This window comes from Scardinius erythrophthalmus, assembly GCF_964197995.2.
Source record: "Scardinius erythrophthalmus genome assembly, chromosome: 21".
Taxonomy (NCBI): Eukaryota; Metazoa; Chordata; class Actinopteri; order Cypriniformes; family Leuciscidae; genus Scardinius; species Scardinius erythrophthalmus.
Genome location: NC_138241.1, coordinates 22,162,748 through 22,188,102, shown reverse-complemented (window position 1 = coordinate 22,188,102; position 25,355 = coordinate 22,162,748). Strand labels below are relative to the sequence as shown.

Here is a 25,355-nt window from a genome sequence, read left to right as displayed (position 1 = left end):
CTGAATGTCTTCGCCTTTGGTAGAGCAAAATCTTTAAACGTTGTGTGGAAAAATCGTTTCTTCTTTAGCCACAAGATGTCGCAATCCGTTTATAAAATGATTCATTACCAAGTCATTTAGTAAAACAGGACGGGTTTACACTAGTCAGTAATTATTTTATCAGTCTATATAGCTGGACTAATTTACAGTATATGAAATATTATCCAAGATTAAACAATAATTTACCACGGCTGAATTACTGTGGTGCTTTAATATAGGAGTAAGATTTCAATTGTAATGCCAGTTACTGTCACCGCATATACTGGAAACTTTGTGTGCACTTTTTACGTTATTGAACAATATATCATTCTTTCTTGGCAATAATGGTGAAATGACCACCAATGCAGGGCATTGTAAATGGTAACATTTAAAAATATCACACCTTTTGTTTGGTCAACAGATATTGTAATTAATAAACAGTCCTTCTGAACGGAAACCCTTATAAATAGCCTACAATATGGCCTAGATGGCGTCACATAAGTACGTAATAACACCGAGGAAGTGAGATTTTTAGTTTTTTTTTTTTCTAAACTGGCATACCATCTGCATCCTGACGTCATAGTTCTATGCAACTGTAAACCTTCCTTTAATGCAAAACTGCGCGCGTCGCTTTCGGTACACCTGCAGTCATGAGCAGCCAGAGAGGACAACGCAGCGTCCGCGCGACAAGTCCTGACCAACACAAAGCTCCAACAAAAGCGAATAGGAAGAAGAGTAAAGAGCAAATAGATCACCATAGTGACATAAAGGAGAAATCTACGGAACGCGCCGAGGACGACGGCGCACCAAAACGGGAAAGCGGAAAGCGACAGAGTAAAAAGAAGAAAGATCCTCGTGATTGTGAAAGTGAGGACAAACCTCGTGAAACCGAAGAAAAACCCAGTGCGGCATGTAGACGACCCTCTGTTCCTAATAAAGCTGGCGAGAATGACAGACAAGACAGTGCAAAAAGCAAACATCAGCAGACTGCCAAGGACAAGCCGGGTGAAAAAACAGCACCAACACGACACAGTAAAAAGCAGAGAGACCCTTCAAAACTTGGCAGAGAAGAGTCTCTGGAGAGCTCCGAAAGCAAATCACAAGACCGTTCTGACCCCAAAAAGAAAAGCGCAGAAAAACCACCTGCAATGAGAGAACTTAGCGTCGATGACACACTGGGAAAGGTTCTTAAAGCAACTATTGACAAATTAAAGATCAAGAAGTCCGAGAGGTCCGAAGCATCCAGTTGTGTTAATGACATCACAGATAAAGTCATTGCACACCTTAAACAAAAGACGACCTGGTGTACAGATATCGAGCGTTTACGTACGGGAAGTTATTATGAAAATCTTAAAGTAAGTGTTGCACTGTAACACATCAACCTTATGATTAGGAGAGCGAACAATTGGCCTGTTGCAATTTATTTTTGGAATGAATGTGCAAGTGTGTAAAAGGCATTACTCTGTTAGTTAATAAGACAGATGGCATATGCCTGTATTGGTCTAATATGAATTACAGGACATACAAACACCTTATTCATTTTCATCAGAGCATGTCCAAAAACGATAAGACTTCGTGATATTAGATACAGGCATTTGTGAAAGTTATAGAGTTTTGGCTGTTTTTATATTGTATTATCAAGGATATGATTTAGAACTACAACGTTGATTCATTTATTGTAAAAAAAAAAAAAAAAAAAAAAAAAAAACATAAGAGAATTCCAGAAGAGATAATATGCATAGTCGGATAACACATGCAGGATGGAATGTTACAATAGCATTGCAGTTGTTTTACAGGCAAGATGTAAAAATAGCCTATATTCTAGATAGAATATGTGATGGAATGTCTCTTTAAGAATAAGTAGCCTAAATGCTTTATATGCCCGATTGATTACATGGCCATGATACCTTCTAATTAATGGGGTCCAAAATGTTTACAGTTCAAAACAACCAACATCAGTTTTAAATTTGTTACATTTTAGATTTGTGAACCAGATGAATTTGATGTTATGCTGACTATTCCTGTGGAGAGAGTGGATTTAGAGCGGTTCGATGAGGCTGGCGCATTTTACAGTGTTGCACTGAAACGACATCCGAAGACACATCCTCTGGACATTTTCCTAAATGAAGACAAGACCATTCAGGCCAGCGAAATGCTAAGTGAATTCAGAGATGCCGTTAAGGAGGCTGTGAAGAAACTGCGATGTAGGTACAATCTAGATATATTTATTATCTGTTACACGCACACACGCGCGCACACCTTCCAGCCAATCAGAATCAAGTATTCAAGACAGATCATGGTGAGTTGCGACACTCTTTGATGTCGCCGCTATGGCTGTCACGTGGATCCTTCCCACCAACTCTAAACAAAGGCTACAACCATTGTATTGCTTTTGGTAATCTTTGTATGTATATTTTTGCATTCTATAGACAAAATTGTGATACAGCGAAAGAAGGCAAGGTGCCCTGCAGTGACACTGGAAGTAACAGAAAATGGAAAGACAATTTCCATTGACTTCGTTCTTGGTCTTAAGGTTCACAGTGCAAGCTGGCCAAACTTTACAAAAGATGGCTTCAAAATAGACAACTGGCTTGGTAAAAAGGAAAAAGTGGATATGAAGCGTCAACCATTCTACCTGGTGCCTAAATATGTGGGGAAAGGAGATGCAGAGCATGATGGAGTTGTTGCAAAAGGTATACTGCTTATTGTTGTCATTAATTTACTTTGTGTTTTATATGTATATGAGCTAAGCTGCTGCAGCCAAACAAAATGTTTTCTACACAGATGCATGGCGAATCTCTTTTTCACATGTTGAAAAAGAAATTCTGCAAAGGCACGGCCACTCCAAGACATGCTGCGAAGCCGGTGGAAAGAAATGTTGCCGGTAACTATTCTGTGTTTCGATGCTTTGATGTATTTGAAATTTAATTGCATACAACAGACCAATTTTAGTTTTGGTGCATACATTCTGTTTTGATAGGTCTTCATTGCTTGCATGAAAATACTGGTCTGTAAATCCATGAATTGTTTTTTTTTTTTTAAACAAGCTCTTCAAGCACTAAAAATGAACGGATTAATTTAACTTTTGTCTACTTCTACAGGAAGGAGTGTCTAAAGCTTCTGAAGTATCTTCTTCAACAGTTCAAAGAGGATGACTCCAAATCCAATAAAATGTCCAACTTCTGCTCCTATCATGCAAAGACCACCCTGCTTCACGCTTGCGCTAAAAGGGGAAATGACAGCGAGTGGGCATACAGTCAGCTGGCTGACTGCTTCCAGCAGCTTTTGGAAGACTTTGTCGAACACCTAAGAGATCGTCATCTCCCAAACTTTTTCATTCCATCCCATAACCTCCTACATCAAGCCACTCAGAGTAATTGTGATTTCCTGGCCAACGCAATTGAAAGTCAACGCAATAATAACTTTCCTATATTCAGTTAATTCTGATTTTCTTTTAGTTGCATTTATGTATGATTTGTTTTTTTCCTCTTGATAGTCATCTGTAGTTTAATTCAATAAACATCTTCCAAATAGTTTTACAGGCTTTTATTTGATACACATTCAACTGAACAAGAAGTTTACATCATCTAAAGTTAGGGGCATTTTACCTCACATCAACGTAGATAACAATAATAAAGGTTACTGAACTGAAGAAAAAAAATCCCATTAAAGAAATACGTCATGCATATAAAATGAATCAGTGTTTCTCAAACATAACAAAACTTAAATGGTCAATTACAAGTACTTCACAAGCCTCTCTACAAATGAGAGGATTAACACTTTAAAAGTATATGAATTAACTCAAGTGAGTACAGTCATCAACCTGAAAGACAGCATTAATGATCAATATTACTACTGGCACAAGATACAAATGCTTAAAAAGTACACATTTGGTTAGGAAACATATGGTGAATGCTGAACAAATTTGGTTAAATTGTGGATGATTTAATGTATTCTTAAAAATCTGTTGTCATTTAAAACTTTATGTTGATGTGATTAAGAAAGCAAGATAAAAATATTAGCCAACCTTTCAAGAGATCAGAACCTCCGGTCTGAGCCTCCTCTGAAACGACCTCTCTGACCGCCTCCTCCACCACCACCTCCTCCTCCTCTGCCTCTGGGCGCAAACATTTCCTTCTCCTTCTGGTGTTTTTCATAACGCTCAGCCATCAGTACCAGTTCTTCTGGTATATCCTAAAGAAAGGAACAATACTCTCCTTTATCCAGATGCTCAATTAGGATGTTGTGTACATATACAGTATGTCTTCAAAAACAAACAAAAACAAAAATCCTTTAGCTAATGCAGGGAGCATTTTAGTAACATCCCAACTGAGCATTTGAGTAACAAATCTTCAAATTTAAACCTTGCAATGAAGGCAGATTTTAGTTGAACAGATGTTTTGCCATATTAGTGGATGGATTGAAATATATTATTGAGAGAAAACCAAAACATCTGGACACACTAAGCCAATGTTCCCTTGAATTTCTCTTCTTACGGAGCAAAACTTATGTATTGGGCGTAAATATTTCGCCACATGAGCAAAACATTCTTATACCAGATAAACGGTAGGTAAACTCACACAAAATGAAATGATTTTTTATTGCTTGTGAATTTACAATATTTTCTTTTTCAAGGGGTTTTCAAACTTTTTAATGGCAAGGAGCCCTAAACAATCCCCTTCTGAGATCAATTCTTTATTAGGCTTATACTATAATAAAATAAAATATAATATAAAAACTAATTGAAGTATTTAAAATGATATAATATCATTGTTATATTTATATAAAGTATAATATTTTCAATAAAAGTGATTGTGAACTCTTTTATAGTCATCTAAACATCCCTGAAACTATAATAAGAAAAAAACATTTTTTTATCAAATAAAATATAATAAAATAAAAACATTCTTTATTTTACATTCTAAATATACGTCTATTCTTTCTCCACAGCATCAGAAGCGCGCAGCTCAGAGGGAACATTGCACAGAGCCCAACGATTAAAAATGCTAATATTAAATTGTTTGAAAATGTATTAATTATAATGCAAGGATGCAACGATATGGTCTATATTCGATCAATCCATATTTCTGAGAATGAATAATATAAATAAATAAAACAACCCCTGGAGAAATCTACAGATTTTAAATGACACCAAATATGTATTTTTTCAAATGGCAGAAAATGTGAATAATGTGCCCATGATAAGTTTGACTATTATTTATTGTCTTAAATATACTGGACTATTTCACTTATTGGGCAGATTCTGAAGTCCCTTTTATAGTGATATGATCATAATATACTGTGCATTCCAAGTAGGGCTGTCACTTTTTATTCGATATTCGAATATGCATTCCAACATGACGTGAAATATCTGAAACCGAACTATAAATAAACTATCCGGTTTTTAAAGTGCCATGTTTTGCGCATTTTTTACATTCCATGATTAGACCGTTTGCTTTTTATTTTATTGTTTGCCATCTCATCCAGTAGCGGCCGCTCTAAACGTATTGTAGCGTAGGCCCATGACCAAATCAAGCGAATAATAGCCAATAGCCAGCTTGTTTTGAAAATGGAAGATAACGACAAGACAAATGAGTCCGCGCTGTAATTCCTGCCTATTACACACACACACACACGACCCACAGAAAAGACGCGTGTCAGTATCGAGTTCTCTTTCGGGCTTGAACAAACCATAACACACAAATTATGCCAAATGTCCGTTTTGTCGAGTGTCCTCATAAGAGCAGTCTTAAATTATTTAAATAAAGTCTTAAATGAACGTAGAGATTTGTGAGAAAATGCGACGCGTGTCAGATCGCGTCCCTGTCCGCAGCGGCTGGTCTTAAAGTGTCATTAATGTTAATCAAATAACAAAGGTAAGAGAGTACATTACTCAGACCCGGCGCCAGGAGGATTATTATACCGGTAGCCTAATCATGAATGCACTCCACTATCTTTTAATCTCCGGCAAACGGCTTTTTCACGCAAAAGAAAAACTCTTCATGAAGCACAGTGAAATTCAGCGACCATGTGGCGTTTCCTTATGAATCGAGGTTGTTCGTTAACTTCCTTTTACATTTTACTCGTAGATATTCGAAATCCGTTCGAATTTGATTTTTCTCAAAAGTGACAGCCCTAATTCCAAGTACATTTTTATTTTTTTATTTTGTCTACATACAGAGAGGAATGTGTCCCAATGACTATAAAAGGTGAACTAAAAAGGTCTCAGACATTTCAGCACATCCCTGTTTCATATCATATGCCTGCAACATACATTCTTACCAACACAATCTTCTATGAGAACTGAAGCTTCTGATTTGATTAGCGTTCTTCACATAGCAGAGCGTCATAAACAATGAAAGGAGAGGATGCCTGCAGGTGTGTTTACCTGACCAGATCTCTCCAGGATGGTGATCAACTCGGAAGCTACTCTCCAGTCATCTCTTGTAACCAGGGTTACAGAGGCACCGGACCTCCTGAATAAAGACATGGACTCATGTACATAAAGAGCCTGAATGGTTGCATTCTTATTACATTTCTCATTGTTTCTATAATTTCAGTCACACCCATCCCTGTTTGACTCACCCTGCACGACCTGTTCTCCCAATGCGGTGCACATACTCCTCCACATTTCGAGGGAAGTCATAGTTGAAAACATGTGTGATGTCATGAACGTCTAGCCCCCGGGAGGCCAGGTCAGTCGCCACCAGAATCCGCACACGACCTTTTACATCGCCCACGGACAGGTAGAGAGCAATCTCAGAGATCAATTTTGGTTAAATCTTTAAGGTCCAGGTACAATTCTGGTGCTATTACAGAAATTACACAATTCACTTTTCTATTTACTGCTTATCAACATACATACCATCTCTAAAGTCCTGCAGTGCCTCTTCTCTGTCACATTGCTCTCGGTCTCCATGCAGAGACTGAACCGTTAAACCCTGCAGACACATGTCACTGGAGAGGTCATCGGCTCTACACAGCAGCAGGAAAGAGAAATCAGTGAGAGTCGGATTTCTCAGATGGTTTTGCTTTAGGATTTTACTTCGGAATCAACAGTTTGGCCTACAATTTAGATCATACTCTCGCAGGCCATTAATTCTCCATACAAAACAAATTGTGGGCATTGTTTCTCCTTGATGCAAGTAAAGTCTTAATGAGGTCAGGCTTGTACTTTTACCTGGCAGAGTTTTTTTCATGGTTTGAGGATAAACGATCCCATAAACAGCAACTCTAGAATAGAAACAACCTTTGCTGCTATAAAAACAATAAACCATCTACAACGCAAGCAGGTATGGGGCTCTTGCAGCACTGGATCCAATAGCAGATCTGTTCTGGGTGAGATTAAGCAAGCACTTAATCATACTGTCAGGCTAAAAGTGTTATAAGGAATCTGTTTCAAACTGAGAATCTGGTTCTAATATTTGCACAACTTTTAAAATGAATTACCTCAAGCTGCCCATTGTACTGGGGTGTGGAAGAACAAAACCTATGGCTATTAAAGCAAGCGACAGGAAGAATTTAATAACCACATACTAAACGGCCACTCCCTCTGACAACGGAGAAATGCTAAGTTTCATTTTTTAGAAAAGAGAAGCATTTCCCCACAATCACACATGAGCTGATGGGCACTGACTGATGGTCACGTCAAGTGTTCAACACAAATTATATTATGCAATACCATTTCATGAGAACTGTGTGTGAACGGAGTGTGCTTGCAGAAACTCCTCCCATTTCCTGTTTCTTGGAAACGAATCAGGGTTAAAGTTTCGTTCTGAGAAACTCACTTTATTTTTTTCCCAACAAATATTAGGACTTTGTCTTGAGGCTCCATTCGGTGGATGAAGTCAAAAACATAGTCTTTTTTTTCTTCCTCCTGCACGAACAGCACTGTCTGCTGAACAGTGTTCACCGCCTGAGGGAGACAGATGCAGAAGGGGAATAAACTGGGGACTTTTAATAAGAAAAGATATATTTGACCTGGTATATGGGCATTACCCATTATAACTGTAACTGTTCACTCACTGCTAGATCTAAGGTGCCCACATAAACCATCATGGGGTCTTTCAGGTAGGATTTGGCCAGCCGCCTGACACCTGTTGGCCAGGTGGCACTGCAGTAGAAATAGAGAAAAGTACATTAAATTAATGCAGTAAAAGATTAATCATCCAAATGTCCAAACTTCATGATAAAGCATTCAAACTCTTTTGAAAATTAGCCCCAATTCTGCACTTAAAGTAGGGATGTTGTTAAATTTTCCCACCGGTTAATCGACACCAGACATTGGAGTTTTTCCCTCTTTTGCACCTCACTACTTGCTAATTCGCAGTGCGGAGCAGAGTGAGCATTTTCAAATAATTACTATAGAGTGCAAACGTGAAGCTCAACTTCCATAGCAATGAACTAAAAACGTTCGCTCTGCTCCGTGCCAGCGAATTAGCACCAATTCAGGGGCGGCAATTACTTGAATGGTGGGTTCATAATTATTCTTAATGAAAAACACAACAACTAGAAAAATGTGTGTGCGGCTGAACACTGGGTAACACCAACTTATCACAGCAAGCCTAATTTAAAGGCTAATTTACGTGGAATATCTGAGAAGTGATGTACTTTAATATGGTGAATGTCGCTGTTGAAAATAGTTTTCAGAATAAAAAAATAAAATAAAAATAAAAATCACCTAGTCATTAAAGTTTGTCTGTCAGGTCGAATATCCAGAATGATTTTCATGATTTGAGGTTCAAAGCCCATATCCAACATTCTGTCAGCCTCATCCAGTACCTGAAACAAGAGGAAAAACAAAAGACAATGTATCCAAAATTAATTTAAATACATTTTTTTTAATTGTTTTTTAAATGCTCACAAAAATAATGCATAAAAACACATTCATTACTGTCCCAGTATGCACTTTTGCCATTTACTTACCAGATAGGTGATGGAGCGCAAGTTGATGAGCTCGTTCATCTGCAGATCGTGTAATCTTCCTGGTGTGGCAATGACTATGTCCACACCACTGGTCACTACTTTAATCTGGCCTTTTCGGTCACCTCCTCCATAGATACAGATGCTACCGTAATGAAAGGGATTTTGATCAAACAGACAAAGCAGGACACTGGAGGAATTCATAAATGGTATGTTTTGCATAACATTTTGAGAACTTATGGTTTCAGCACCTTTTAAACCCTTTGTAGCTGTATTTGTTGCACTCGGCTTCAATCTGGAGGGCCAGCTCACGGGTGGGAGTCAAAACCAACATGCCGGGGCCATCTCTTCTGTCCCTGCGCCTACAATAAATATGTACAGTTGGTACTCAACCAGAATAATACTTTTACTGCCGCGGAACGGGAAAATTGGGTGTGTGTATTTGCTGCCATTTACCACTAAGAGGCGCTACAATCACAGACAGAAGTGTCAGTTTATTCTCTCTATTGCTAATCTGCTGTGGCTCCTTGAAAACTGGCCAGCAGATAAATTCAAGTGAAACATAGTTAAACAAATTCATAATCCCAATACTGAAATTACAGTACAAATTTAGAACTGAAACAATTGAAGGTTTCTATTATTGCATCAAATTTAAGCAAAGTAGGCTAACGTTAACATTGCCTTTCTAGCTATAGAAAAACTGGGCACACAATGCATGTAAAGGTTATGTCTCTTATACTTTGTTTTATTTTAATTTGTTAGTAGGCCTAGATTTATGAACAAACATAACAGTGAAATAAATTCAACTAAATGATCGTAAAATATAAACATTGTCAGGACTTGCTAACTGATGTTAGTCTGCAGCATTTGTGTTTTAGGATTAATTAAGAATTAAATAGGCTTACAATAGGTTGTTATGATTAGCATAATTTTCTTTAATAAATGATAAAAACATTTCAACAAACACTGCAATAGAAAAATGTCACATCAATGAGGCTTTGCGCAAGTATAAGAGGTTAAAGGCACACTGTGTAGGAATTGTGTTTGTCAAACAGCGACCCCTAGAGTCGCTGTGGATTACTTGCACTGTCGTAAATACCCCTCGTCGTATTACACTCTCACACACGTTTTTTTTTTTGTTGCTTTTTTTGCATTTTTGGGAGGAGTACAATTTACATATGTGGTTTCAACAACCAGATGCATTTACACTTGTCCAGTTTCGTCTGGAATGCGGCAAGACCTCCTCCTAAAGTGGTTTGAGCGATCGGATTCAAATCCGTCTTGAATGCGTTTCAGAGGGCATTTACACCTGGTCTTTTCACGATCGGATAGCTATCCGATCTGAGAAAACGCATGAAGTGGCCAGGTGTAAACAGCCCCCATGACAAAAACATACGCACGAAAGCCGAAAACAAACGCTGGTTGGCCTCTCACTTCCAAATTTGAGGAAGTGGTGGGGGAAGTGACGTATGCCGTAAAGCAGTCGAATTTTGTAGTTCTTTTTGTGCTCAGGTAACTACCCGAACCCCGAAGTTACATAGTGCCAGTAAAAGCGATACAGACCCCGTCAGGCTATGGCAGACGTGTCATTAAACCTATTGTAAGTCGATGTACCATCACAAGGGTCTTGGAAATATATTATAAAGGTTGAAAAGCTACACAGTGTGCCTTTAAGCTCATGCTCAAAAGACAGCGTTCAGACGATCGCTGTGTGGTCAACGCTACAACATAAGCCTCGCGGGGCTTCAAACGGTCTTAGTTCGAATCTCAGCTCTAGCTACCATCTTCATAATTTTGTTTCTAGTTTAATATGCTATTTGTCAAAAATAAAAACTTCTGAAATGTTCATTTATTGATTCGAAACACTTTTCGGAGCTTTGTTATTCATTGTCTGTCATTTTTATTAATAGGTGTTTAGATGATAACATTGTAGCCTACATGCTGTTAACCGATGTTGGCCGGCAGCGTTTATGTTTTACTGTTCTTGATGCTTAAATAGGTAACAGATTATTAAAGTCAAGTGTTTTATTTAATTAAAGAGGCTACATGCGATTTTCTGAAATTTAAACTCGCGACTGACACCTGTGGCCAAAAAACGGAACTGCTCTTCCTTTCTGCTCGCTCTCGTACGTGCACACTTCACAAGTCATCCGCTGCAAAAAAGTCAACATTATGTTTACAGAGGTAAGAACAGTCAAATACATATATTGTTTGAGAAACTAAGTTTGTTTGCTGACTAGCGGTGGTGGCAGAGTGATCTGAAACGTTTAACATGAACGCGCTTGACGTCACATCCGCAGACAGCGCGCGAAAAATCCGACCCGACAGAAAATAGGAAAAATAGGATACAGGATTATAGGTGCACCCACTGTGAGCTGACAAGGTGTCAGTATGCTCATCAGGAGATGTTTGAGTCATAAATGGTCAAATAAAAAGGCTATTGTTACGTTTATTTTGGGGAAAAAGTTGCATATAGCCTCTTTAATAATGGCACATTACAACATAAATTTGCTACATTCCAGAAGAGCCTCTGTTGCACTACACAGACGACAAAACCCGAAGGTGCTGTTGAAGGCAGATTTTCGATTATCATCTGATCGCAACAGAAAATTAAGATGATGAAGCTCGTCTTTAACCTGCTAAATTATTGATTTGTGAATCATTCACAAAATTGATACGATTGACAGTGATACCCGGCCATAGCAACGAGACATTTTTCAAAACAGATTTTTAATTTCCATACATTGAACAAATCAGAAAAAATACTGATTTTGTTGACTTGGCTACAAAAAAATAACAGACTATAACTAAATAGTAAATAAAAATAATTAGGGCTGTACTGTCCTAGTCGATTAGTCGATTAGTTGGTCGATACGTTCTGGTTCGACCAAAATTCTGATTGGTCGATTTTCTGCCGCGTTTATTTCATCAGTTTTGCCGCGCTGAGACGCGCTCATTTCATCATGTGGAAAGCACTAACTGCTAATGGGGGTGTTTTCAGAGTAACCTTGTTTCACTGTAACAGTCTGTCTTCAAAACACACCCCTTGTTTTCACCTTTTTTGGATTAGTCCAACCCAAGAGAGAGCGTCGAGCATAGAAGGTTTGATGCTGAATATTATTTATTTAATTATGAGAGCGTTTAATAGTCAGTCCTCTTCTAACATGTCAACAACAAAGAAATCGACAGTGTGGCAGCATTTTGTTAAAATTGATAACAGGAAAAAGGTGGAATGCAAAGTTTGCAAGCAACAGTTTTCCACAGCTTGACGACAAACATGACATATCATCTAAAAGTGGTAACGTTAAGCTTACTTGTCTGCGTTAGCTTGCCCTGTCTGTTTTGAGTAGGCTATGAACATATCAGAATTTGCATATTTCAATGTTTTAGTGTGATAACCTAACTTTTTTATTTTTTATTTGGAGCCTAATGCGCAATTGCGCTGTGCTGTTGGTTGTGTTAATTTTGAGCCTAGGATGCTTTATTTTTCAGTTATGCACTTTATTTCGTTTCTGCTCTTGATCTGGTTTGTTTAATAAATATAATTTTTTTATTAAAGTGGACGTGCCTTTTGTGTTTATAAAGCTTTAAGTTAATATTAATAGTCTATTCATGTGTCAGCTGCGAAGCTAAGCTCATGTTCAGCCTCGCTCGGTGTGAGGACATGCACGGTGAAATGATAGTGTCTGACAGTTATAACTTATTATTATAACATATGACAAAAATAATTGTCTAAATTATGTTGCATATTCCTCAACAGTTCTTGTGATGATATCACTAGTTGACAACATAGCACTATTTTCGGAAATCATAAGCTATGATATTGCGCAGGTGCACGTGATGCAGCGCCGTCAGAGCTGACAGACTCGAGTGTCAGACTCATTTCAGTGCAAAATAATTAGGTCAAAAACGATTTAATATACTGCAAATAGCCTACTAGTTGTTTATGTTTATTTATAATTCATTTAGGCGGACAACAAGGCTACCAAGTCCTGCGCACAGTGCGCATCTAATTAATTTAACTTTTTTTTTTCTAACGTCATTTTTAGTCGATTTTTTGTCAAAAATTTCAGGACTTCAGTCGACCAAGATTTTCTTTGGTTGAGTACAGCCCTAAAAATAATTCAGCAAAAGCAGGGATATTTAGACCAAATGGAAAACCCCGCACCCCCCTGACAAATTGCACCTGGCTTACAACCATATTTTTTATAAACTCTTTCTGTAGAGGGAACCACATAAAGGTTTTTTTTCTGTTTTAAACAGAACTGCTTTTGAAATTACGATTGGAATTATTATACAAATGCAATTATTATACAAATGTAAAATCAGTCATTCTGTTGGATAATATTTGTTCCTTGGTGTAAAATGGAAATGCATGGTCATTTTATTTTATAAATATAAAGCAAATAAAACTATATGGTGTAACAGTTTTAGAACTAGACAAATCTCTCTCCATTAATAATAGCCTGTTTGTTCAGGATCTGAACCTGTGTCATCTAAATGATTAAAACGTTATACCACTCGACCACGAATTTACTAGAATTCACACGAGAGAGAAGCGCTCTTCATTCCTCAATAGAATAGTATAATAATCAGCGTCATTGCACCTAATTTATTTTCACTGACTGCGAGATATGCCTATAATGGTCTTTTGGTATATTTTTTTGTTTGTTTGTTTTTGCTCTGCTCCACCGAGAAATAGGCTTCTGTTGCCCACCGACGTCTACAATATGAAATGTAGGCTATATTGTCGTCTCTATTTTTAACTTTTGATTCTATTTTTCTGTTCTAAAAGTTTGTTCTATTCTGTTTAAAATGTACTTTTACATATTTAATTTTTGCTTTTGTTAAATTTAACCAATTCTGTTGTAGCCTAATAGGCATATAAAATAAAAATAAAACATTTTTTGTTCTAAAAGTTTGTTTCTGTTCTGTTTGTTAATTTTTTTTTACATATGTTATCAGTCTCATTCTTGTTGAAATAATGAAAAATGTTTTTTACAAGACCTTGTGCTGTGTTATTTTTTTAAATAAACAGATAGCCAACAGACAGAGATACGTTATAGTTCACTGTTCGTTCAAATAATAGTCTATATTTATGTATCGTTTGTTTAAACAACATTAACCATTTTTTTATTTATTTAATAAAGTTATTACTTAATAACATGCAGGTTGTTTCATTATTGTACAGCAAATGTCAATAGTTCTTTTTTTTTTTTTTATGTTTGTTGTAAGCTTATTAGGAAATTACCATAGTATTTCATCCTTACTGTTAATTGACATTTTGTTTTTTTTTAAATGTCCCTTTGCGCCACCTGGCGATCATTTTGCGAACAACTTTGAAATGCGACTGGTGACTTTGCAGCAGCTAGTGTGGCGGTAATAGAAATTCTGGTTGACTACCAACTGTATACCAATCAGATAGAGTGAGGTTAAGGAATGTACTCGAGTATAAACATAAATAATAATACTTGTTAACAAAAAGGTGAAAAGTGGAGCACTGATACTCTTCTACAGACTTACACAGGTTGCTCATCCATATGAATAAAGCCAGGAAGCAGGTACGCCAAAGTTTTGCCTGTTCCTGTCTGGGCTATTCCAATCAGATCAATTCCTTTCAGGACGACTGGCCAGGCTTGTGACTGAACCATGAGACAAAATAACCAGGATTACATTCATCCCGACATGTCAAGTTTTACATCCAGTGAAAAAACAATATGTTATAAACAAACAAATGAGATGGATATTTCTTCACCTGAATGGGAGTTGGCTTTTGAAATCCCACTCGGACAATGTTTTCCATTATTCCAGGATAGTGAGCAAAAGCCTCCTCAAATGTGCACACTGGATTGGGAATGGTTCTTTTCTCCTCGTCTTTCAAATCATCCACAAAGATGTTGTTGTTCTCTTTTCTTTTAGAGTAAAGAAATGTAGAGGTACAAAAACAATACAAACATGCAGAGTGTTGCAATAATGCCATCTCAATAGTTTTAGTTGTTTCTGATTTGTGTCAAAGAAATGAAATTTAATTCATTATCTTTTTGCAAAAAGTGATTTCTAACTTATGCTATAATGCAGCCTTTCAAGGGGGTCTCAATCACAAAATAAGCTAAAACAACTAAAAACAAGATATTTCATATTTTAATTCACTCCCTTAACAACTGTTTGATTCCTTTTAAGAACCAGGAAAAACTGGATATATTGTTAGCCTAATTTTAAATAGTACAATTTCTAGAACTGGAAACTTTATGTAAAATAATAAAAACCTTAAATTGCATCAAGCATTTTTATAAAGAATATATATTTTACTAGTAATGCCACATATTCAAATATTTTACCAAACAGAATTACAAGCAAAACCTATTTTTTTTTTTTATCCTTGTCCTTAAAGAGTCATGTAAATTCATCTAAATTCAAAAGAAGAAAGAGTAGGAACACTCGAAACTTCTGGAATTCAATTGTTTTAATTTTAATTATTTCTATTTATTTTTTCAGAAACTAAGAGTGCAAAACTATGGCTAGAGGGCCTTTGAATATTTTTTTTGGACAATGTAGGGTCTTGGAGTGAAAGGTTGAGAACCACAGCTACATGGCTTCTTTTTAGATTTAGTATTAAAAGAGACTATAAGAGGAAAAACAGAACACGTCAAACAACAAACAAAAGACATTGTACTTTGCTAAATGTATCATTACGGAATGATACATTGTTTTTCTCACCTACAACGTTAAAATAATAAAACATCATAATTAGGATAATATCCAGGCATGCCACAATATATTTATCTCAGATCCTTCAGAGGGTTTATCATCAACAGATAAATGCCGCCATCTGTGGGCTAATGTGAAGAAAGCAAGTTCAGACAACTCTTACCTCCAGATTTGGACTTCTTCTGCACTACGAGCAGCCACTGATTTTGCTTCGATATAGAAATCCTTTTTTAGAGTGGGAAGATCTGCAGAAAGCAAAATGATTGTTGAATCAGTTATAGTACTTATAGGCCTGGTTTCACAGAGAGGGCTTAAATTAGGTCAGGATTATACTTTAGTTCAATTAAGAAATTTAAGTAGCTTTTATAACCATGCCATAGAAAAAAAAACACTTCTGGTGTGCATTTTGAGACAAAACAATGGCACTGACATATTTTAAGATATGCCAAACTTGCATTTAAGTTTGGGACTAGTCTTAGGCCTTATCTGTGAAACCAGGGGATAGAACTTTATATCTACCTATTTATTACATGCAGTAAATCAACCAAATTTCTTAATCTAGTTTTAGTTTACATTTTAAAGTGTGCACATAAGTGTAAATGTGTCCGAATGGTTTGGGACAACACGAGGGAGAGTAAATGATGAAAGAACTAATCTGAAGTAATGATCACATTATCTAGACTAGAGCTTCTAGAGACTCACCTTGCCATTTAATAGCTTCATATTTGTCACGGTTTTCTCTAAGCGCAGTCCAGTCAATAGGTGCAGGAGTTGGGGCAGCTGCAGACACTGCTCGTACAGCAGAAGTTGGCCAGCATGAGTCATTCTGATATCCTGCATTGCTATTTCCTGGAGATTCAAATGTAAATGTTAAACCTAAAACATCAGTAATTAACAGCAATAATATATTTTTTTTAAAGCACAGATTCTTGTAGCTTAGGGATTTCCATGCTCTCCAACCATTGCGGCAGCCAGGACCTCTGACAGAGTTTCCATGAACCAGATCTTCAATCATGTCTTTGGCTTTGAGCTGAGCATCACCGCTTCCAAATATAAGCACCTCAGCTTCATAGTCACCACGGTTTATCTGCCAATCATACATAATTCAGTGCCATGTGTTAAACTAAATTTGATTGTCATTGCATGTTGTTATAAACCCATATACCCAAATTCACAAAAAAAGGTGAATTTTCAAAGACTACCACATACAGGTTTCCCACCACCTTGGTTAACTTCAAATTCAAGGCTCTTTCAAGGGTTAGGTTAACCCTAACCTTCCAGGTCCAATACCCTCCAATTCGAGGTTACAAGCAAGGTTCAATTTTTTGCATTTATTTTTGGCCATATGACAGATCTGATATTCTATTTGTCGTATTTCTGTTTTGCATAAAACTGAAGAATATTCGGTACATCCTATACTGTATTCTAAAATGATCTGATATTAACTTTTGCATGAAACGTTGAGCTACCATCGTAGTAGTTTTGTGCACGCGTGAACGTCATGGCAATATACAACACAAAGTACCTCACGTGGGGAAACACTTAATGTAATGCGTAAATGCACGTAACAAACGTAAATCAAGCAAGGTAGTATGCATCAGGGTTTCTGCAGGTTTCAGTAAGTCAAATTTAAGACCTTTTTAAGACATTTTAAGACCTAAAGATTGAAATTTAAGACCTACACGACGCATTATCCAAGTTAGATAGTTAGTTACCTTGGGATCATTAGTAGCCTGGTTAAAACCAGACCCTTCTCAGTTGAAACTGAGTGAAGGGTCTGGGGAAGCTATGTAGACGAATCATTTCCAAAGGGGCGTCACCAACCGACGTAGCTCAGCTTGATTGACAGGTGATCTGACCAATCATACTTCGCCATCCGCCATTTTGTCCGACAAAGCAGTCAGGAGAGTAGATTAACATAGGAGCAGTGTTTCCCCTACAATGTATTCAGCAGCGGCGCAGCGCCGCCACTGGATTTTCAGCGCCGCTGCAAAATCTTCACATGATCAGTAATATCACGACATTCACTTCATTCACTTAAAAACACCTAAAAACACTGAGATATGACGACCGGCGGCGCTGCTAATGCGGTGGCTCTGAATCCACTTGTTGACAAGAAAGGAGGAAAGAGCCACATATGGAAATATTTTCGATTAAGCTAATGTCACGTTGCCATAAGAGGCCGTTCACATAGCGCGTTTTTTGCGCGTGCAAATTTAAAATGTAGACGCGGCGCGCTCGTTTTTCCAGGCGCGCCTCTCTGTTCATGTTTGCATAGCAACAACAGACGCCACGAGAGAGAGAGAGAGAGAGAGAGAGGCGTGTAAAGTGTTTACTTATATGTGTGTGCGCGCGCGCGCGCGTGTGTGTGTGTGAGGCGCGATCGAAATAAAAACATACTCCCATCATTTTGTTTATACATGACATCATTCAAACTGCAAAGTGTTTAAGTTACTGTTAATTAAAATTTTAAGGAAAACAAATATATTAATCTGAAATGTAGCAAATTAATTTAATTCATTCAGGTACAATTACCACACATATCTCAAGGTCTTTTATTAATTTAATTAATAAACTAATTATATAAAACTATTGTTAGTGCACTACAAATAAACTGGTTCTATGCCTTTACTTTATTAATAAAACTTATTTAAAAAATACAAGGCTTAAGTAATTTATTTTCCTTTGGTGGTAGCCTGAGACATGCACAAGCCTTCTGCATTTTTGTTTTGCTTTTCCCTCCATTTTACCGAACTCGTACCGAACCGTGATGTCTGAACCGAACCGTGACTTCTGTGTACCGTTCCACCCCTAATTTTTACTGAATATTAACATTTTTCAGTGAAAAAAACAAAAAAATAACTGAAAAAATATTCACCTTTAAGTTATTTCTAGGTGAAGACAGACCAGAGGAATAGGCTACATGGACAGCATGGCCACGTGCATGCGTGTCACCATTAATGCCCCCCCACAATAGCATTCAATTACCAAAGAGCCTTAGAGATCTTCTATGAAAAGCCCAGAAAAATTAAGTGCTCACAGATTGGGTGTGGCCTTTGCCATTAAGATCAAATTTTCAATAAATTGTAAATAATCTTTCTCTGGGTTGTTCTGTTTCATTTTTCCCCTATCAATTTCTACCTTATAGCTGAAAATTAACACAAAAGAAAAACATGAATAATCCTGTTAACATGAATTATAAAATGACGGTTTCTGTTTGTGACCAGTTCAAGGTAGCCTACGTGCTGCAATAATCATGCCTTGAATCTGTTGATGGTATATTTGTATGTCTCAAAATGTCCATTTCTATCCACAAAACTTGCCAGAAGTCATGGTTTAAGGGGTTATTTAAAAAAAATCTTCCGGAGGTGCATGCCCACGTAACAAAACGTAACAGCATAACGAAAAATTTCTAGGGGAAACACTGTAGGAGGATTTGAACTTGAAAAACGGAGTGTACTGACGCCTTTCCGTGGTTAAAACAACATTCCTTCTTATGTTTGTTCATGTTTATTTGAGGCTATAAATTAACTAGAAATAAGAGATGATCGGTTCACAAGAACAGCTTTAACTGATGCTCTACAGCGATCTGTCACGGCACATTAAAGAGCAACAAAACGGTATTTATTGTTTAAATTTCTTTAAAAAAAATAACCAAATTTGAAAGCTGAGACTTTGTTTAATATGTTTAATATCAAACGTAACCGAAAAGTAGCCTGCTCTGTCCTGTCTGTCAGCGTGTTGTCAGTCTCCTCTCTGCTCCGCAATGTATTTTTCACTGCGTGAGAACTCCTTCAGCGTCGCTGCGCTGTAGTCATCATGTAAATCCCTCCCCAAACGTTTCTGATTGGTGCCGCGATTTCGGCGGCACAGTAATGAGTTTGAATGGGCTCTTCTCCAGACTATCCTGAAGAGAGAATTGAAATTCGCCGGAAGTAGTCTGGGTTTTCCCAGGCTAGATCATTAGAGTATCTATCTATCTATCTTTCTATCTATCCATCTAGGATTATCTGATGTGTGTGTGTGTGTGTGAGAGAGAGGGAGAGGTAGATTTTTTTAATAGAAAATTGTACTTTTGCATATTATACTGTAAAAACACAATTATTGTTGATTTTAGTTGATCATAGTTGATCATAACTAGAGAGGAAATGATGAGATGTTTAAAGTGACCAAAATTATCACGGTTATCACAGAATCCTGTTCAAAAAGTACTAATCCTACAGAATGAAGTCAATTCAACAAGTTTTATGCTGAAAAACAGCAAATAACAAATTGATTAGCATCAATATGCACTTTTTGTTTACGTAAACATTAAAATACCATTAAAAAAGATGGCCAGATTTTAAAAGAGTGTCTTGCAACATGTTATCTACTAACATGTACAAGTTCAAATAAAGTTTTGACAAAAAAGGTTTTATACAAAGATAAACCTCATATTTCAGCCTTTAAATATTTTTTTATAAAAAGAATGAGTCAAAAAAGATAAATTACTGACATTTACACATTAGCTTATATTTATTAGTAGTGTTTGGTTGCACCCCCATCCTTCATGTTGACTGAGCTTTCGATGTTGTTATGGAAAGGGGTGATTGGTTGGTTCCTGTCACATGACCTGCGGTGCGTTTGCGGCATTCTGAAAAGTTTAGATTTTTTTCATCTCGTTGTGCCTGGTAAAAAAATTAGCGCATCGCCTCAATTATGAGCGGGCTTGCCGCGCGGCTACATTTGAACAAACTTGAGCGCGCAAAAGACGCGATATGTGAACGGCCTCTGGCGAGCTAGCTCATATCAAGCCACGAGCTATTGGTAGCACGCGAGCAACGTGTTGGAGACCCCTTCTCTAGGGCTCCGCTTTGTAGGCTACAACTCGATACTTTTTTGCTACTTTGTAATAACTTTCTGCGGCCAGCGTTTCTGGAAATGAACGAGGGTAAACACTTTTTTAGACCTGACTAAATGAAATTTAAGACCTAGGATGAAATCTGGCTGTTTTTAAGGCCTTAAATTTAAAGTTCAGAATTTTAGACTTTTTAAGACCCCACGGAAACCCTGATGCATAGGCCACGAAGTGTTGGCGAAATAACACATTAGCGGACCAGAGGGAATAAAATTGAATTTTTTTTCTTGCACAAAATAAATTCAGGCACTTTCAAGGACTATGTATGTTTATTTTCAAAAACTTTCAAGGATTTCAAGGACCCGTGGGAACCCTGCACATATATGACAACAGATTCAGTTGAAATGAATCGAATCAACATTGAGCTGAATTGGACTGAATAATGACACTATAGTCTTCTGTAGAGCTTCTTAACAGCTAGGGTATCTAACTCTGGGGGATATGGTGAATAAGCTAAAGTCCCAAAAAGTCGGCGTGTTCCTTTAACTCTTTCCCTGCCAGCGTTTATTTTTTAAGTTGCCAGTCACCTCCAGCATTTTTTGATAAAAAAAAAAAAAATTAGAAAAGTTTTATCAATACTTAAATGTGGCTAAGTTTAATAAAAAAGCAACATTTTGAACAAAAAGATGAGAAAATCACGTTTTTTTTTTTTTTCCAAAGACTATGACATGCATAAGCAATGCTTTGGTCGCTTGTTTCTACTACTTTTTTGCCTGTGTTTTGCTCTTATCTGCGAAGATTTTCTACTCTTTCAGAAGTTGATTAATAGCGTTCTCTATAATATTACAGTGAAAACACGGAAAGTCAATGACGGGGAAGCGATGCCTCATTGATGACGCAGAAAATTCCGTCAATGGCGGGGAAAGAGTTAAGCTCTAGTGTACAGGCTCTTCTGAGCTTTCCAAATAGCAATAGTGTATTTAACTTGCCTTTATCGATGCTCCACTGCTCTCTTCAAGCTCCCGAATTTTCGCACCACCTCGACCTGGGCAAACAGACAGAGAGACAATCACACAGCAGTGAAGAAAGTCCAACCAACTTCCGCGAATCGGTTCTTTCGAACAGTTTCAAAGACCAGGTTGAAAAACCGATTAAGCCAGATCCTCGGTTCACTACAAATTCACTCATCGGTTGTCGGATCATTACGGATTTGGGGAAAGGTTCTCTGTCCTTGAGAACCGCTCGGGTCGAATACGTCGCATAGTTGAACAAATCGATTTTCTGATTCTTTTCAATCGATTCATTAAAAATTATCTGATTAGAACGCTAGAGAATCGGACATTTTGAAAAACTGCAGCATGCCTAACGTAAAATGTTCCTCAGACACCTGTGTCTTACCTATTATTCTTCCCACCAAAGAGTTTTCCACATGCACAGTTACCGCTGATGAACCTGATCTGTCTCCATTACCACGGCATTCTGTAGGTCCAGTCCTGGAACGACTGTAACTGCTGTTTTTGCCGGCAGCACCATCACAGATATTTGATTCAAAGTCTCGGGTTCTACGGTTTGTCCACTGCTCGCCCTCTCCACCAAACTTCGCGCCGACACTCGTGGTTTCTCGGCTTCGCGCGCCTCTTAGAGACGGAGGCCTCGACGACTTTACGGGCACGGTTTGAACGAGTGACGGCTTTGAAATCGCCACACCATCCGCATCGTACTCATCTTCCCAGTCCGACATTTAAAACAAACATATAAGAGAACAAGTTTGAATAAGAGACGCTTCCCTCCCGAAGGACCCCAAGACAGTCACTGATCAGAAACCTCGATCAATATCCGCTCACGTGATCTCAAATGGCAACCATGGCAACTGTAATTTACGGTAGTTACTGCTGTGAAAAAAAAACGAATTAATATGGGATAATGAAAAAACTTTAATAATATTTCTGTCTATCTTGTTTATTTATTGACAGTGGCAACTAATATCAAATGACCAGTTGTTTTTTATTGTAACAGATGTATTTTGGCTGACGACTTTGTTATATATTTATAGAAAATATAATTAAAGGCCTCATACTAATTGATGCAGTACCTCTGCTGACCACTTGATGTTGACAGCCACTTCAAAAAAGGGCTTTAGGACTAATAAAGGCCCATAACTAATACTTTTAGACAAGGCACACAAAGACATTAACATCAAGTACACCAGGCCGAGTTTCAAGTCTTTTGTTTATTTAAGTATTACCATGATCATAAATTTTCATTTTGCATTTTTCAATCACAGAGCATCAACTCTGTTATGTGCACAATGATGAAATAAATTATTCTGAATGACAGAACGCTAACATTATCAAGCATGTATATTAAGGCCAGTTTCTGTGTAATAAATTATTTGATCTAGTGGTAAAACAAAGAAATGCTGCTTTAACTGACATACGCTTTAAGTTCACAGCCAAACAGAGAATGTGCAATTATCGAAATATAAACATAACCATTTCAATAAGAGTTTAAGGTATGAGTGCTGTTATGAATACAGTTTTATAACTGTTTAATAAAATGCAAAAAGGCACCGTAAAACATTGAATTACAAATTAAAGAAAACTTTCAGAAAATCAATAACAATAGTAATATTAATTATAATGTTAATTATAATATGACTAATATTTCTGTACAACCTTTTTCTGCATTTCAAGCATCAATTAGTTCCACAGCTGTTGACATTTTCTCAGGTGCCTATATTATTTACCTCAACTCTAGAGCAAAATAAGCATATCAACTACCAGGATTATAAATCTTATTTAAAGCATAATCATGTTAAAACAATTAATCACATTTGCAGGTTTCCTCATCACATCTGAACAGTTGTGCTTCCAATTGTACAGTGCCAAAAACATCCTCAATGTACACCTCAGATGCTTTTAACGAAAAGGAAAAACAAAACAAATTAACACAGCTAATCAGGATTATTCGACATACACATAACGATACAAGTTACATTCTCTAAGTTATACAGACAAGCATTTTAGCTAAAGCACTCATTGTCTCATTCACAATTATGGAATATAAAATTTTGTTAGAACAGAGGTTACAAAGCTGAGGTTTATGTATGGGGGGGGGGTCGTCAGAAAATACAACAGAAATTAGATATTGCTGCAATTCCAATAGAAACACATTTGTGAGACTTTCTACTTGACATTTCTGATTAAATGGATGCAGGTTACAAAGCAATCAAAATACACGTAAAATTTAATTACAATCATTAGTTGTGATATTGTGACTGTGATTTATTGTCATGATGAAAAGGATGTGTTATCTCCCTTTTGTATTTTACACTTTAGCAGCCAAATATCTACACAAGAACTCGGAATTAGTCAATTCAAAAATGGGTGCTCTTCAAAAATCCTGATTGCCACGAATATCTCCTCACAGGACTTTACTCCAAAACAGACCATAACATTCCTTTAGTAACAGCATTCATCTTTTTTCAGATGCTAAGACTCTCAGGTTTTAAAGGGCATGGTTAAATTAAGAAAGCTACAAGTGTAAAAATGCATTTGTTAACAGTTTAAAGGGTTAGTTCACCCAAAAATGAAAATTCTGTCAGTAATTACTGTTCCAACCCCGTAAGACTTTTGTTCATCTTCAGAACACAAATTAAGATATTTTTGATGAAATCTGAGAGCTGGCTCACTCCTTCATAGGCTGCTAGGTAATTGATATCTGCCAGGCAGCCCAGAAAAGTTAGTAAAGACATCGTTAAAATAGTCCAAGTGACTACAGTGGCTCAACCTTAAGTTTATCAAGCGACGAGAATACTTTTTGTGCGCAAAAAACAAACAAAAATAACGATGTTATTCAACTATTCATTTTGATCTGTGTGGGCCTCTGAGTGAGTTCACATAGACTAATAGCGCAGCGCTTCTGGGTTGTACGTCAGAACGTAGGCTCACTATTGGCCAGCATCACACACATGACCAGCATCGGCCAATAGTGAGCCTACGTTCTGACATACAACCCAGAAGTGCTGCGCTGTTACACTACGCCAACAGCTTAGGAGAATGACATGGAAGAGAAAAAATGGTTGAATAAAGTCATTATTTTGGGGGATTTTGCGCACAAAAAGTATTCTCGTCGCTTGATAAACTTAAAGGACAAATCAAGTGAAAAATGAACCTAGGGGTAATTAACACATGGTTACCGAGTCGATCGTTCCTTGCGATGCGTTTTCATGAAAATCGAATGTAAAGAGTTTTATTTATAAAAACAGATTAGCTCATAACACTAGTATATGGGGCAGAGAGTAAGTAAAAGTCGCAAGTTAATACCACTAACAAGGCTCAAAATAGCCTCACACTAACACGGGAGCATGAGGGTCCCTACATGCAAAACGAAGCATTGAGAACTTTGTAAGTGTACAGACAGTTTAATAAGAAGATACTTTATAAAGACAGTACATTACGTGTTTACAGGCAGGAGCCATCTTGGAAAACAGTCTCGACTAGTCGAGCCACGAACGCCGTGCGATATGAGCTGGTCGATAGGAATTACGTTTGTGAAATCTAATGTAGCACGGCTTTCGTGGCTCGACTAGTCGAGACTGTTTTCCAAGATGGATCCTGGCTGTAAATGCGTAATGTACTGTCTTTATAAAGTATCTTTTTATTAAACTGTCTGTACACTTACAAAGTTCTCAATGCTTCGGTTTGTATGTAGGGACCCTCATTATGTTACCGTGTTAGTGTGAGGCTATTTTGAGCCTTGATAGTGGTATTAACTAGCGATTTACTTTTACTTACTCTCTGCCCCATATACTAGTGTTATGAGCTAATCTGTTTTTATAAATAAAACTCTTTACATTCGATTTTCATGA

General features: G+C 37.2%; 2 protein-coding genes across 2 annotated transcripts; one reads left to right on the top strand and one right to left on the bottom strand.

The window, feature by feature from the left end:
* The first annotated feature begins 510 nt into the window (after positions 1-510).
* On the top strand, positions 511-3,554 carry cgasa (cyclic GMP-AMP synthase a). Its single transcript, XM_081351681.1, has 5 exons — positions 511-1,373; positions 2,000-2,222; positions 2,448-2,711; positions 2,803-2,902; positions 3,120-3,554. Exons 1-5 carry the CDS (start codon positions 669-671, stop codon positions 3,457-3,459), a joined length of 1,632 nt encoding a protein of 543 aa, XP_081207807.1. The 5' UTR covers positions 511-668; the 3' UTR covers positions 3,460-3,554.
* On the bottom strand, positions 3,510-22,348 carry ddx43 (DEAD (Asp-Glu-Ala-Asp) box polypeptide 43). The gene is made up of 17 exons (XM_081351680.1): positions 21,884-22,348; positions 21,475-21,530; positions 16,609-16,735; positions 16,351-16,497; positions 15,812-15,893; positions 14,696-14,852; positions 14,464-14,582; positions 9,192-9,302; positions 8,944-9,085; positions 8,699-8,799; positions 8,044-8,131; positions 7,806-7,933; positions 6,884-6,993; positions 6,604-6,742; positions 6,407-6,494; positions 4,046-4,212; positions 3,510-3,841 (listed from the first exon to the last, which is right to left on the bottom strand). The coding sequence occupies exons 1-16, from the start codon at positions 22,224-22,226 to the stop codon at positions 4,057-4,059; spliced, it is 2,094 nt and encodes a 697-aa protein (XP_081207806.1). The 5' UTR covers positions 22,227-22,348; the 3' UTR covers positions 3,510-3,841; positions 4,046-4,056.
* Positions 22,349-25,355: the final 3,007 nt, after the last annotated feature.

What these genes read in the sequence shown, in the direction of transcription:
- ddx43 (XM_081351680.1), bottom strand. Translation starts at nt 22,226, where the DNA reads ATGTCGGACTGGGAAGATGAGTACGATGCGGATGGTGTGGCGATTTCA. An exon ending in AGCTACAAAGGGTTTAAAAG is followed by an intron (nt 9,086 to 9,191) that starts GTGCTGAAACCA and finishes TCATTACGGTAG; the next exon opens with CATCTGTATCTATGGAGGAG. An exon ending in TCCTGGAGAGATCTGGTCAG is followed by an intron (nt 4,213 to 6,406) that starts GTAAACACACCT and finishes TCCTTTCTTTAG; the next exon opens with GATATACCAGAAGAACTGGT.
- cgasa (XM_081351681.1), top strand. Translation starts at nt 669, where the DNA reads ATGAGCAGCCAGAGAGGACAACGCAGCGTCCGCGCGACAAGTCCTGAC. An exon ending in GTTATTATGAAAATCTTAAA is followed by an intron (nt 1,374 to 1,999) that starts GTAAGTGTTGCA and finishes GTTACATTTTAG; the next exon opens with ATTTGTGAACCAGATGAATT. An exon ending in GGCTGTGAAGAAACTGCGAT is followed by an intron (nt 2,223 to 2,447) that starts GTAGGTACAATC and finishes TGCATTCTATAG; the next exon opens with ACAAAATTGTGATACAGCGA.